Source organism: Halictus rubicundus, chromosome 4 (assembly GCF_050948215.1).
Source record: "Halictus rubicundus isolate RS-2024b chromosome 4, iyHalRubi1_principal, whole genome shotgun sequence".
NCBI lineage: Eukaryota > Metazoa > Arthropoda > Insecta > Hymenoptera > Halictidae > Halictus > Halictus rubicundus.
In genome coordinates, this window is record NC_135152.1 from 11,566,180 (window position 1) to 11,581,028 (window position 14,849).

A 14,849-nucleotide genomic window follows, 5' to 3' on the forward strand; every position below is an offset into this window, starting at 1 on the left:
TAACATACAAAGATTTTTACGTTTATATAAAACTCTATTTAACCGCACTACATTACAGTTAAAATTGATACGTCGTTGAATACATTTCAAAAAGCATTATCTTCGAAAGTTCTGCGATTTAGGTAAACGGTGAGAAAATGTTTAATTTTTTTTTAAATTCTTACATTTAAAAGTACTAGGACGTACAGAGAGCGGCATGCTGCAATATCAAAATTTGTCTCGGTGACATTGGACAACGTGTGAGCTCATAAACGTACAAATGAACGTCGAAATCATGCCGTTTTTCCTACTTCTTCCCGTATTTATGATAAATTTAGTTTAACATTTTTATTATAATGTTGCCGTAAAATCAATTATTTTACCCCACTTGCCGTATGCTGTTCTCCGTCTAATCACGACGTAAGATTGAGCGAATCGTTTGGAAAATGGCGGCAAGGAACACATTTCGCGCAAAACACTTGCAGTACATGAATTACATATTTACATTCTTGTATGCTTCGAATTATACATACTAGTGCAACAGAAATGGCATCAGACATCAACGAAGCAAACAATTTATCGAACTCGTCCGAATCACAAGCGTCGGAGAACAACGGAAGAAGCGAGATCGCTGAATTTTACAATGGAACAAACGTCTTGGTAACAGGAGGAACAGGATTCATTGGCAAGCTACTCATCGAAAAATTACTGAGGTAATTACCTTTAATAATACACGTACTGGACTTTTCGTCAATTTGTCGCATTTCAGTACTTTAAATACGCCAGGTCGCGCGTACATCCGGTACATTGGCACAGTCATTTTTAGCGTCAGAATTAATTAGTATTCATTTTTGCCGAAAAACAAGAAAGAACAATGGGCGCGATGGTCGGACATATTTTAAAACTCATCTTATGCTGTATTTATAATTAATTGTGCGGATTTCATGTACTTATGACAAAATGGAGTACTTGAAAACATGCGAACGCAATATTTTCAATTTATCAAAATGATTATCGAAAGACAGAACTTTCTATTTCGTTTCGATTTGTTGCAGTTGACCAAGAGAATTATTATTTTGCATAAATATTCGCAGTCTACTACTCTAGTTTGTAAATACGTACGTGGACAAATTAAAGAAAAATCAGAATCGTATTTTATACTGGGATAAATTGTTATTGCAATGATTATGAATAATATTTTGTAACCGAATTATTATTTTTTTGCATTTACGGTATTCACTGTATTCATAGCTTAGAATCCTCTGTATTAATTTCCTTGAGATTAAGATTGTTTGTTTATTATGGATTCACTCGTATTGTTGTTTTGTAGATCCTGTCCGGGTATTGTAACAATGTACATGATGGTAAGACCGAAAAAGGGGAAGTCGCCAGAGGAACGGTTTAAAGAAAGCTTCGATGAAGTTGTACGTAATGCAATTAAACGAATTTGAATTTTTAATAATAAACACGATCGTACGGTAATTAATGTTTTTCACATGGCAACTAGGTATACGATAGGCTACGTCAAGAAAAGCCGGATTTTCTAAAGAAGGTAGTGATGGTAGTAGGCGATGCAGCTGAAGAAGATCTTGGCATGACACCGGAAACTAGAGAGATGTTGAAAAATACAAATTTCATTTTTCACGTAGCTGCTCATATTCGGTTCGACGACAAACTTCGCGTGCTAGTGAACACCAATGTGAGAACTACAAAGTGCTTGTTACTGTGGGCAAGGCAACTGACAAACTTGAAGGTACATTAACAATTTGTTGAAATAATAATAACTAGTCTTCCGATCTCTATGCAAAATAAAACGTCAATTGTGTGAAACAGTAGCTAAACCGAAATTTCGGTTTTCCTGTAATAATTTTGGAATGTTTAATACAGTGCATACACAGACATTTTGATATTCTTTAAATTCTTGCACTGCTTTATACATTGACACGCAAAGTTAAAGGAACGCTCGATTTATGACTTAAACCACTATATCTCCGAAACATGATATCATGCGATAATGATCTCATTTCGAAGAGTAAAGCCTGTACTTTTAGCATTGTTAAGTGGCCTTTTTCAATCAACGATCTCGTCTCTCTGCATCGTGCGGAGGAGTAAACAGACAAAGATTCCTTTTTTAAAAAATTTTGCAAGTCCAAATACCTCTGGAGGCGTAGCAAAATTTTTTCAAAGATTAAGACCTCCGCAAATTTGACGACGCAAGTCTCCTCTTTAGAAGGGGCTATTAAATACTGATGTTCGATTGTTTTTCGCCGTTTCATAGAACTTTCAATAAAATGTGTATATCACCGTTTTTGTGCTAAATACGCAAACTCCACAGTCTCATAATAATAATATTTTCTAGTAAAATTTTAATAAACCCGTTCACAGGCATTCGTATACGTATCAACGGCATTCTCGAATTGTCTCCATAAGACCATCGAAGAAATCCATTACAAACCTCCCATTGAAGCCGATAATTTAATATCATTGGTAAACTCTTTGAACGACGATCAACTAGAAGCCATCGGGCCGGCGTAAGTATCAAAACAAAAATAATGATAGACAAATTCTAATTGTTCTGTTTTGCAGGTTGTTCCCCGAAATCCCCAATAACTATATCGTGTCTAAAGCAGCTGCAGAAAATGTTGTATTAAAATACGGGGATGGAATCCCAGCAGGGATCGTTAGACCTTCTATTGTTACAGCTACGGCTGAAGAACCAATTAAAGCATGGACAAACAATCTATATGGTGTTACCGGTCCAGCTGTGGGAACTGGTATTGGATTAATGCGTACCATGCACGTCATACCGGAGCATAAAGCAGACATTATACCTGCGGATTACGTTGTAGCCACTGTTATTGCTGCCGCTTGGGACATTGGTACTAGGTAAAAATTTTAACTCCACTAGATACGCGGAACGCTAACAGCGCCTATTTCACATTGCTTTACCAAACTTACCAGAATGTGTTTATTTATCATAACGTATTCGTCGAAGGAATACATTTATTAAGTTCTTCATTGATGCGTCTTTGCAATCTCGATAATCGCGAACTGAACAATTTAGTATTAAGTAAAATAGAAATTAAATAATTGCCAGAGTTGTGAGAATTTCCGGAACAAATCAATATGTTGTTAACAAATACATCAGTTTGAGTACCTGCGATTTCAGACCCGATTCTCGATGCTTAATCCCTCATTTAGGACAAGACTTTCAATTCTAATTTAAAATTAGAAAATATTTTTTTTCTAGAGAATCTTTGAGAAAATTGGAGCCAGGCACAACCCTGCCTGATGTGGAAAGGGTACCCGTTTATAATGCAGTAACTTCGTCTCAAAAACCACTAACTTGGCAACAATATCTGGAATGGAATAGAGAATACGGCATGCAAGTCCCTTCTGTAAAATGTATTTGGTATTTCATGTTTATATGCGCCAGATACGAGTTTCTATTTCATATCTATGCTTTCTTCTTACAAACAATACCAGGATTTATTGTAGACAACGTTGCACGTCTTATGGGACGGACGCCAATGTACGTGCATGTACGATATTTTAATAACTACAGAAGATAATCATTTTCATAAAAGGTTATTATATTTTTCAGGCTACTGGATGCATATAGAAAAATACATAAATTTTCTGTTGCGACACAGTACTTCTCGACGCGAGAGTGGGACTTTCGGAATGAAAATGTTCAGACACTGTGGAGAAACTTAAATTCAGACGATCAGAAAATTTTTAACTTTAACGTGGAAAACATAGATTGGAGGGAATATTTTTATTATTATCTTAGAGGTCTTCGTATGTACATTGTTGGCGATCCAATGGATACATTGGATGAAGCTCGTGTGAAATATAGCAGGTAATACTAACTGGTGATTGTAAACAATCCCGTCGGTTGTCTTCCTTTCCTGCCGTTTCTTACATATCGCTACAGTGTTATAATGAATTTATTAGGTGTAAAAATTAATCCGTGACCTTCATAACCTATCAATAGAAAGTTTGTTTTAACACTGACCATATCGCGGCCGGTCAAGTGACCGGTTTCACATTTTGTATTTGATAATTATTGAATTTAAGATTAAATTCAGTCTTGTGATTTTTATAAAACATTATATAGATACCAATTACATTTTGTGTTCGGTACGACTAGTGTTAATTCCAAATATTCTATCCGCCAATTTAAACATTCAGTAATTATTTATTAAAAGAAGTAATTGCTCAGAAAGTGGTGGAGATTGTCTTCGACAGCAGAGTATATTTCCGTTTTTTACAAATGATCACGAAGAGAGGGCTATGAATTAATTTGTACTCCTAATGTATAATAATACATTGGATATTGTAGAACACAACTTTTTATATTGCAGACTGCGTGTAGTACATTATACAGTGGTGACATTAGTTGTGCTATTATTGCTATGGATTGCTGCATCTCTCGTACTTTTTGTTTGGCCCTATTATCATTGGAATTATTAAGTCATATGAAGCAGACAGACGTTCTGTAGCTGAAACGAATAAATGATTTTAAAGCATTCATTGGCAATTGTGTGTATATGTTAGATATCCGGCTTCGACGCATACTCCTGTAGATCTACATTTCGTGACCACAATAATTGATTTTTTTCCATTGTTTTTAATATTTGAGAAATTGATTTTTGTAAAGACAAACTGTCCTACTTTGAACATTTATTGTTCAATGTAGTATTGTACAAATGTTCCTTCTCTTATGAAGATTTCCTGCAAACAATTCTGATTCTCGATGCTTGATCCCTGTTTTAGGACCAGAGTTTCAATTCTAATTTGAAATTAAAAAATATGCTTGTTAGGTTTTTTATTGGTTTTTATTGTAGGTGTTTGAATACAGCAAGCATGGTCAATTGGTGCTCCGAGAGTCGACAATGTAGAATCGGCTGCCCCCACTATCACGGCCCGGCCTTGCTTGCCCTACAGTAGAGCTTGCTCATCTTCTTCCCCGTTGCTGCTTTACGATCCTACTCCTAGTCATGCGGCTCCCCCACTAATTGATAACTTAATCGCGTCCGGGCGTGAGAAAGAGACAGAAAACTGCCCCACTACTACCCACGCCTAGGTGTCACCAGTAGGCATGGTGGGAATCGTTGATAATGATAGACAAGTAGGAGGGGAAATCGTCTTCGACCCGCGGGTTACAAGTTATGGCAAGGTCGTATTCCCCTCTCGCGCTGGTGCGAGTCGGTCTGCCGCAATAGGGCGGACGGGCGACCGGACCGCGATTGTAAGATCTTGGCAGCGGCCATAATAATTTGCTACTATACTACTTTCTAGTACAAACCGAGTAGTTCCATATTCTTGCGTGCTATGGTCATATATTCTTCAGGTTATGTACTTATAAGATGTAATACTTTGGCAATACAATAAGAACAGTCGATAAATCTCGATTGATTAGGTTTTAGTACGTGGATTTTAGTTACGGGTCGGCAATCAAAGTTCCCCACTCCGATTCCGACACCGACACGGACGTGTGTCGGTGTGACCGCTGTCATCATCGCAATGATATTTCTCTGCGCGGCCTCTTACAATTTTTGACGTTTGACGAATACTGCTCGCGCCTCATGAAAGACAAAATTTATCATCGTACTACCAGAGAGGAAATGAGAGTGTGCTCACGCTCGGGATTTTTTTGTCCCCACTTTTCTGCATCATCTTTTTAGCCTGGAATAGAACCTGCACACCGACGACATATTTAGAAAGACTGCCAGCCCCCGTGTTAAACTGCGAGTCCCAAAGTGGGTCCCAGGTGGGTACTGGGAAAGGTCGGTAACGTCCCCAATCACCGACGAGATGTATATATCTCGTCGGTGGTAGCATCCACTCTGGCATTATTTGGAATCCGCTGCTAATGATGCAGGTAAGATGATGCCGGTTCTGGTCCAGGCTAAAAATTAGACTATGGGGCAGCACTATACTGGGGACATTAAAATCCTGAGCGTGAGCACTCATTTCCTCTCTGGTAGTGTTTCTACTTCTACAAAACAAACAACAACGCAAATTTCGCTCTAACACACTGCAGAATTTACGGTTTCCCTCTCTAATACGAACAGAAAAAAGCGGTTTATTCCAAATTTCAATTGTTCAATTGTGAGCACAGTTTTGATTTTTGTAAAATTTTCTTAAATATTTTAAATATTTTTAAATATTTATTACTTCGAGACCGTCTTGAGTATATAAAATATGTCTGAGTGAATTTCTGATCTTTCGAAGGCTCAAATTAGAGCTGATAAGATCGCTGTTGATAACAGGATCGTTTAGGTTTGAAGGAAACTTCGAAATCATCAACATTTTCTTATTCTCTTTGAAACACAAGTTAAATGATGGTATTTCCACAAAGCGCGGAATGTTATTTATGTAACGATTGTCCATGGAAAGAGGGCGCTGGAATTAGTCGTAAAATATCGGGTCGGTAGAACAGTCAGACCTAGAAAATAAAAGATCGTAATGTGTTATGTCTATCCTATTTACGATGTTAGTTTTATTCTTAGAACATCTCTGTGATTAGTTCCATCCTTAAATATGGCCTATGATAGTACAATAGAATATGCATTTTGTTGGGGTTCAACGTTATCGATTCAGCTGGTTCCATGGATTATAGTTGCAGTTGTCACCGTTGTACATAGATGGAGCAGTCGTGTTTGTCGTGTTTCACAGAGGATCACACGGCAAGGGTTGAAGGGGTAGATGTGATCCGCAGAAAGAGAGCAGAGTATCCAAGGTAGGAAAGGTGGAGATCCAAAGAAAGAGTGCAGGACATTCAAGGAAGGAGAGGAAGAGATCCAAAGAAAGTGAGAAGGGAATATAGTAAATGTAAGGGAGGAGGGGATCTAGGGAAGGTGAAAGAGAAGAGGATGTGCGAAAGAAAAGACGAGTTGTCGCGATCCGAGGAAGAGGAGGGACAATATCCAAGGAAGGAGAGGACGAGCTCCAAGGAACAAGAGGGAAGGATCCAAGGAATTTGAGCAGGAGGAGGAGCCGATCCATGGAAGAAGAGGAAGGAGAGGAGATCCAAGGAGGTGAGAAGGAAATATAGGCAAGGGATGTAGGGAAGATAAGAGAGGAGGGAATCTAGGGATGGTAAGGGAGGAGAAGCACTCCGGTGTCCACAAAAATATTTCACTGCTTGATTCTGCAGAAGTACTGACTTTAACTACGTCAATATTTCAGACCGTTCGTTCGAAACCTTTTGCTTTAAAATACCTTTATGCGAAAGCACAGATGTGCTGCTCCATCTGTACGCAACACCGGTAACTTGCAATCAATGAATCCAGCTAAGTCGGTAAGATTCGGATCGTGATGCATGTACCGTCAACAAAATTACCAAATAACCCAAAAATAACTGGACGCAATGTTAACAGGCACATTGTACAGTCACAGTGAAAATGTAGGGAACCTATTATACAACAAGCTTTGTAAATAGAAGAACTTTGCAACGTGTGTTCAAACTTATCGGTCTGAATCGTACACAGACGATAGGATCGTTTCGATACATATCTTCTATCTCCAACCTTTCAAAATCCTATTCTTCAACTTCAAAATCACTCGCTATCAAGAAAACGATTAGCTAATAGTCATACACACATATAACGTCCGGCAAACAAATACATAATGCCCATCCGCAAGTTACCGAAAGTCCGCGCTCCGTCGCCTAAGTTGATGTCCTTGCATTATCGATCTGCTCGTTTTAACGAGTGCCATTCATTAAGACTTCCAACCTCAATCCTCTCTCTCTCTCTCTTCTTCTTCTTCTTCTTCTTCTCCGACTTTTTCTTCGCTTTTTCAAAGCGAAACGAAAGTCCGTACAAGCCCGCGTAAAGATACCGTCCTCAAGTCGTCGTCGCGGCCATTCCCGCGCTGCGAGGCTACAATAGAGCGGAAGGTATGTACTAATTGGATGCAGCCTTTCAGCCCAGTGGTAGGAGGCGAGAGGGGTTGGTTTTAGATTGGAAGAGAGCAACGTCGGAGACTGGCGCCGTTGCCGGTCCCGGTGTGCTGGCACTGGCTGCGACAGATCGAGTTACACAAAGGCAGCTTTTTAATTGGATAACGTCATATCGACGCGTTCGCACGCGTGTCCTAACTTTTCCCATCGATTTGCCTGGTCCGCCGTCCCAGCGGCCAGAGAGCCACGCCGTTCCACATAGGATCGAACACGTCGCGTCATCCTAGCTCCGCTCTCTTGCCTCACCTGGCCGCACCTTTTCCCCTGGCGGAACCAAGCAGAGCAGCGCAGAGCAGAGCAGAGCAAGCTTTTCCTCCGCAATCGTCCCCTTTCCATCGTCATCGATACACGGGCGCGAACTCGTTAGCCGTTTCGACAGAGTTCTCGCTGAGCGTAGCCATCGTCCACGGACAAAAATACGATACACACTCTGCACCATTCCCCCGTCCCCCTCCCATTCATCCCCGCGACGAACACGCGAACGCCCCTATCAAAGAACGCGATTGTATTCCCAATTTTCAATCAGTCCACCGACGAGCGACAGACGCCCCACCGACCTCCAACGGGTCCGTGACCACCGAATCCTGTTTTTCTTGTCCAACGACTGCGAACAACGCTGGTCCCGGCAATGTTTTTCTAATCGCTTGTTTTTCTTGTGCGAACCGCTCTGTGTCCCGCGCACCGCGTCACAAAGCGGTGGGATTCTTCCTTGCTGTGAACTACGAGTGGCCGAAGACGATCAGCGTCATAATTGGTCACGACTCTCGGTCTCCAATCGTCGCAAATTCAAGGACTCTTGCATCCTTCGATTTTGATCTTAACGTGTCATCAACATTCAACAGCAATAGTAATCCAGCAATTCGTTTGCGATTATTGTGTAAAAGAAGGTTGGTACAGCGGAATTATTACATATTAATAAGCTTCCGACAGATAAATTGTTGAAAATGTGATGTACTCATTGGAATCGTGATCTTTGTACTCGTCATGATTTTCGAGAAACACAAACAATCCAAGGATGTCTCATGATTCTTGTGATATGAAGTGTAATGGTCTGGAGATGGTGATCGAAATATCTTCCACTCCATTTCCACAATTATCGCGGCAGCCTCGTTGCCAATTATTAAAGTCGCGAATCATTCGATTAGCGATCTGAATGTTTGATGCGGCCCGCCTTCGGCTGCTCTACTTCCGACATCAATTCCCCTCACATTCCAGGATTGCTTCGACCGGTGTTTGTATGTATGTTTAATATCATAGAAAAGTGGCGTTCCAGGTGTCAGAGTAGCAGCGGCGGCGAAGGGAGGGGGCTAGTCGCAACGTTCCAATTATTCATAACCAATTACGGAGCTGAAGAAACAGCTATCGCTCCCTGCAGACGCTCCAAGACACGGCACAGGTAATTTACTAATGTAGAATCGCCCGTTCTCCCCTCGAACATCGCCTTTTATCCCGGTGCCCGTCCTTATTTCACCGACACCCCTCTCGGTCTCTGTCACTCGACGGGAACGCGCGCGATTCTTCTTTCCAGCATGCAGCCAGCCACCCATTCGAATCTTCCGGGCTTCGTCTCCCGCGCGCGCTACGTTATCTATCCACTTGAACCGAGCTATTACGCGATTGTATCTTAAATAAAATATCACCGGCGTCCCGTCGCCAACCACTCAAAATAATAATTGCCTTCTCGGTGTCAACCCTCGCCCTCGCGACTCTTCGACCCTCTCTCGTGTACCGTCTCTCCACCCTCGCACCCGGACCCGTCCATCTTTCTATTCTGTCCGTCGCGCGCGAGATCAAGGTCCACGGCGCAAGAAATTTACCCCATTATCTGCTTGTTTGTCCCCCGGAGCAAAGAGGATCCTCTATTCAACTCCATCCGACTCCTACATCTGCTTAGACTGTAATCGATACGCTGGCTTTCATGCATTTGCGACGAAAACGAGTTCAGCGGCGTCTTCGGGACCGAGATGTTACTTATATCGTGTACGTACGTTACTCTTTGATATTTGATCGTCCTGAAAATTTTTAATCAACATCCCAAACGAAATTCTCCTCAGGGCCCGCTCTAGGGGGGGGGGGGACAATCCGGGCTTTTGCCCGGGGCGCCAAAATTTAGGGGCACCATTTTGGCTTTGGCTGTAAGTGTGAGAAAAATAATGATGTTTTAAATATTCAATTAATAGAAAATTTCAGACTACCCTTGCCAGACAATTTTGCTAAAAAAAAAGGTCATTTTGTTCAGCGCGGTGCTTAGGGCTTAAAAAGGGGCGGCAATTTGTTCTTTTGCCCGGGGCGTCGTAACCCATAGAGCGGGCCCTGTTCTCCTAATTCTTCCGTCTTTAATTTTCTCTCCTTCTAAAATCAACCTTGCTAAATACGGACGTCGAATGAAAGACTTATTAAAATGAATAATTAGCATTCAATCGTTTGTCGATTGAGATAAATCGATTGTCGGGAGAAGTTGAAGCAACGCGGAAGTAAACAGAAAGGGTAGCAAAAATGCTAACTACGAATGTTGAACAAAATCAATTTATTTAGTCTACGGTGCGTCATCGAGTAACAGAGATTACTGGGCTGATTATTCCCTCGTTTATAAATTGATAATGCCCGGTCATAACGCGCGAACGAAACGAACGATTCAATTCTATCGGTAATTAGCGTAATTAATGCTCGGCCAAGGTTTTTTCCTCTCTCCGCAAGGCGTTCAGCGCTCCCTGCAGCGCCGTTTCAATTAAATATACGAAAACCTTTGTGAACACCCGGGAAAGGGGACACTATTTCCCTTTATTGCATCAAGCCACCGTGGCACAATATTGTACTTTTAATTATTTCAAATACCGTGATCCTGCGAGCGTTATTAAGCGAATTGCAACAGGTTTCGCTGCGATTCCAGAAATCGTGTCGTTCCAAGGATCGCTCGGAATCCTCGCAAAAAAATCCTATCAACCCGTTCTTCGTCTATTAGTTTTAATAGAAACGGTACGTTCGACGATTTCCTTCCGAAACTGGAGACAACTGAAAATCAATATTAAATTACGATTCTGAATCTCGTGAACAATGTAACGAAGTATTCTTTGGTGAAGACCTACTCCAAGTTGTTTACTTGTCAAGATACAACTGCAAATTGCATCATTCGGCTACAAAAAAAAAAATCGGCTACAATTTAAAGCGTTTCAGTCGGAAGATTTTGATTGGACACTCGAAGAATTTAATTAGACAGCTTCTCGCTGCGTCATTCGTTAATCAGCATCCAAGTTCGCAGGTCGATCATCGTTCATTTCCGATCTACAAGCATCGGGATCACAAAAACTAACAAGGAACGATCTCGAAACCGGGATATTAAAAAAATTATGAAACTTTGGGGTTGCGGGTTGCACATGCAGCTATGTATTACGCGATCTTTTTTCTGTCCAAATTCACTTCAAGGGGCGAAATCGACCCTGGTATATTCGGCTATTTTCGATTTCGCGTTGCAACTCGCAAACTATAAGAGACAGGAAAAAAATTTTCAGACAAAAGTTGCTCCTTTTAACGAGTACTATCGCCTGATAAAATATTTATCAATAGTGAATTTGGGCAGCAAAAAATCGCGTAATACACACCTATACAGGGTGAGTCACCTAAAATATCTTTGTTGCTTTCAAGGATACATTAAATGCTCGAGGACAAAGTTGAATGGTAAAATGGGGCTCACACGATACCAAAAAATGGAACCACCCTTTCTTAAACACCTACGACGATAGTTCCTTTCATTACGGATTCAGTGACTATAATTACTCAAGGTCATTCAAGGTCACGGACAGAGAGAACGGATAAGATTATAAAATATAAAAGCGGCATATGTTTATCATCAGAGTACGTTTATGCACTACATATTCCCAAACTTTTAAAATTTGTTGAATTTCCGGTTTCGCGATAGTTTCTTGTAAGTGACGATTTGCGAGGTCGCGGTATTAGTTCTGAGAATAAAGTGACCTTTGACGTAACGCGAAGACGGGTCGTCTACCAGAGTGAATCTTGTCCCCGGAGAGGCTGATTTCTGCCAAAGAACCCTTTCTTTAGTGGCGTTCCTCAAGCGAGCGAGGGTCAGTCACCCCGCTCGCTAATTAACGATCCATTAAAAGACAAACGAACAACAAACGCGGTCTTGGCCAGATTACAACTCCACCGTTGTCCGATCGTGCGGCGTCGTCTTCGACGAGAGCCATCTCTCTCTCTCTCTCTCTCTCTCTCTCTCTCTCTCTCTCTCTCTCTCTCATAACCATACTCACAACCCCCGGCAACCCCCTGTCTGTTGGTCCTTTAACGTGGCCGTTCGTTGCGTGCAATCCCGTGAAACGAGAGGAGGGCAAAAATAAAAGGAATATATTAAGAGTGTCTCCGTCGGCGTTCCCTGCCTCGCCGTGGTCCGTTCGGTCTAATTTCTAATTATTCCGCCGGAGTGGCTCTAATTAGCGTAGGTAGCTATGTACGTACCGTACAACCGTTTCCCTCGTGTCAGGGGGGGGGGGTGTGTGTGCAGCCGGAGCAGCCTAGGTAAATAAGCTCTGCGGCTGTGTTCGTGCACGTGTGGCGGCCGCCATTTACGGAGGATTTTATCGTGCACGTCGCACGCTCGCTGCCTTTGCCACAATAATTATTCTCCCTTCGAGACACGACGATGTCCGACGATCGACCGCCGATCGATCATCCGCCGGGGATCCCTCGATCCACGATCGAAACGTGTCGGATCGCTCCTATACCGACGACTAGCTTGGTAGACTTTGTATAGTGTGTTTGCCGGAAACCGTGGACCAAATTGAAAACAAAAATTTTGACTTTGTGGATTCCATTTAATGTTATCGTCATAGGAAAGTTTATTCACTCAGGATTGTATGCACTTACGCTAAAAATGGGTACGGCCATTTAAAATAGTGAGAAGATTAAAATTAGTGAAGATAGACAGAAATAGATGCACAAAATGTCTATTTCGCATAAAGATTTTGTGATTTTGCAATCTTCTTCGTTTTCTTGAAGATTATCTTTATTTATGCCGTTGTTGTTACTGTTCGTAATCGGTTCATCTCTCCAAGGCTACTTTCGATCAGTTTGATAGTGCATGCTAGGTGTAAGCCATCATTTTTATTGGAATGTATCGCATTAAGTGCTTTCAAGTCTACACATTCCACAAAGTTTATTTTCATTTATTGTGCGCAGCCACTGTTGTTCTTCACTTTCGAGGCTAATTAATCTTGTTGAGCAATCTACACGCCGGCCGCAATATTATTCGAATTTGTTGCAATGATTGCTCTGAGAACACTCTCTCATCGAATCACACAACGACTAGGCTATTTTTAGAAACTTATTGTAGGTCTACGGTACATGTAAACATTTTATTTACATGCTTTATTGCAGCTTTAGTTGCAATATTGTATTTAACGATGGCATTGATTTCCGGATATGATTGTTGTTTTGGATTAAATTTGTTGTGTGACTCGATCGGTGGAATCTTCTTAAATTCTACACTTTCCACAACGCTGGAATTTCATTACTTTGTGGGTGCCCTAACATTTTCTATGGGACTCGCATCTGGAGACTCTCAGGACAAACCTAACGTCCCAATGTGATTCTCCTGCCTTCCCTACCCTACGAATGTAATAGCCTCCTGGATGATTGCACTTAAATTTCGATCGTAATGGACTGGATATTTCCGCAAAACACAACTTTCGTACATCAATTGCAGGAAACGAGAGTCAAACACAAATCTACTCAATATAACAACGTTCTCGAGCGTTCCTGACCCGTTTGAATTTTTCAAGTTCGTGTTTGATTAGCGTACGAATGATGCCACACCGAAACTTTATTCAGATAGGCGTTGAACAGGCTACATCCAGATTACACCTAAACGGTCCGCCATCGGGATTCCCTCTGTAATCATGCTAAACTGATTGAGACGCGGTTAAGCAGCACGATCGGCAACGTTAATTTTCAGTTAACGAGGCTCGCCGTTAACAAGGAGCGCTGCACATAATTTTCACGGAACGCGTGTATCCGCGATTTAGCAAGACGTAATACCGACGCCGGCGGCGCGGCATGAATGGAGCATTTCGTTGCTGTTTCTTGTCAGTTTGTTTAAACGGGTCGGGCCGGGAATATAGCCTAGCTAGTGAGAGGGGAAGTGATAAAATAAAAGACTAGATCGATGCGGGTCGTAATGTCGAGCTCATTAAAATGTAAAGTGCGTCTGATTGGCGGCCGCGGAATTGCCGGACGAGCACTTGGGCCTGTCAGTATCAGGGGCGATGAGGAACCAGAAACCATCAATAACTAGCGGGACCGGTGCTCGCTTAACTCTAACGAAGGACGATTTCTAACGATCCCTCGGCAACGTCCAACTTCTGGACGTAATTAATTCCCCGGCTAACCCGGAATGCTATAATTAATTGCCGGTGGCCGATGAGGGGCAGAAGGGTGGCTGCAACAATATGTACCCCGAGTTCGATTAGAAGCGCGGACCTCCGTGCAGTTATGCAATTAATTAAATTCAGTTTGTTATGCGCGCGGACCGATTGTTAATTACCGCTGAACTTCGACGGGGAGAGAGAGACCGGGAAAGAGAGAAACCCGGGGCTGCAGCCGCCCCGTTGAATTCGCGTTCTGCCCATCGCGCTGTCGCCGTTTCCACGGAAGACGTCTCCACGCACCGACAATGTTCGAGACGATGATAATTGGTGCCGGCTAAATGACGACAGCCCCTTTTCGGCTACCTTTCCCCGTGTGCAAAATCAAAGACTAACCCCGTCGAGCTTTCCGTTGAAGCGAAACGGATACTGGAATAGTTTACATCATTTTTCCGCGACGCGATCGACTCCGTACGCCTGCCTCGACCAGTAACAGGTACATTTGCGAATTGCCGGTCAGG

General features: G+C 42.1%; 1 protein-coding gene across 1 annotated transcript; it reads left to right on the forward strand.

Annotated features, from left to right (window-relative positions):
* Positions 1-525: 525 nt before the first annotated feature.
* On the forward strand, positions 526-4,499 carry LOC143353856 (fatty acyl-CoA reductase wat-like). Its single transcript, XM_076787460.1, has 8 exons — positions 526-692; positions 1,310-1,403; positions 1,487-1,732; positions 2,365-2,510; positions 2,566-2,865; positions 3,230-3,511; positions 3,584-3,841; positions 4,347-4,499. The coding sequence occupies exons 1-8, from the start codon at positions 526-528 to the stop codon at positions 4,453-4,455; spliced, it is 1,602 nt and encodes a 533-aa protein (XP_076643575.1). The 3' UTR covers positions 4,456-4,499.
* Positions 4,500-14,849: the final 10,350 nt, after the last annotated feature.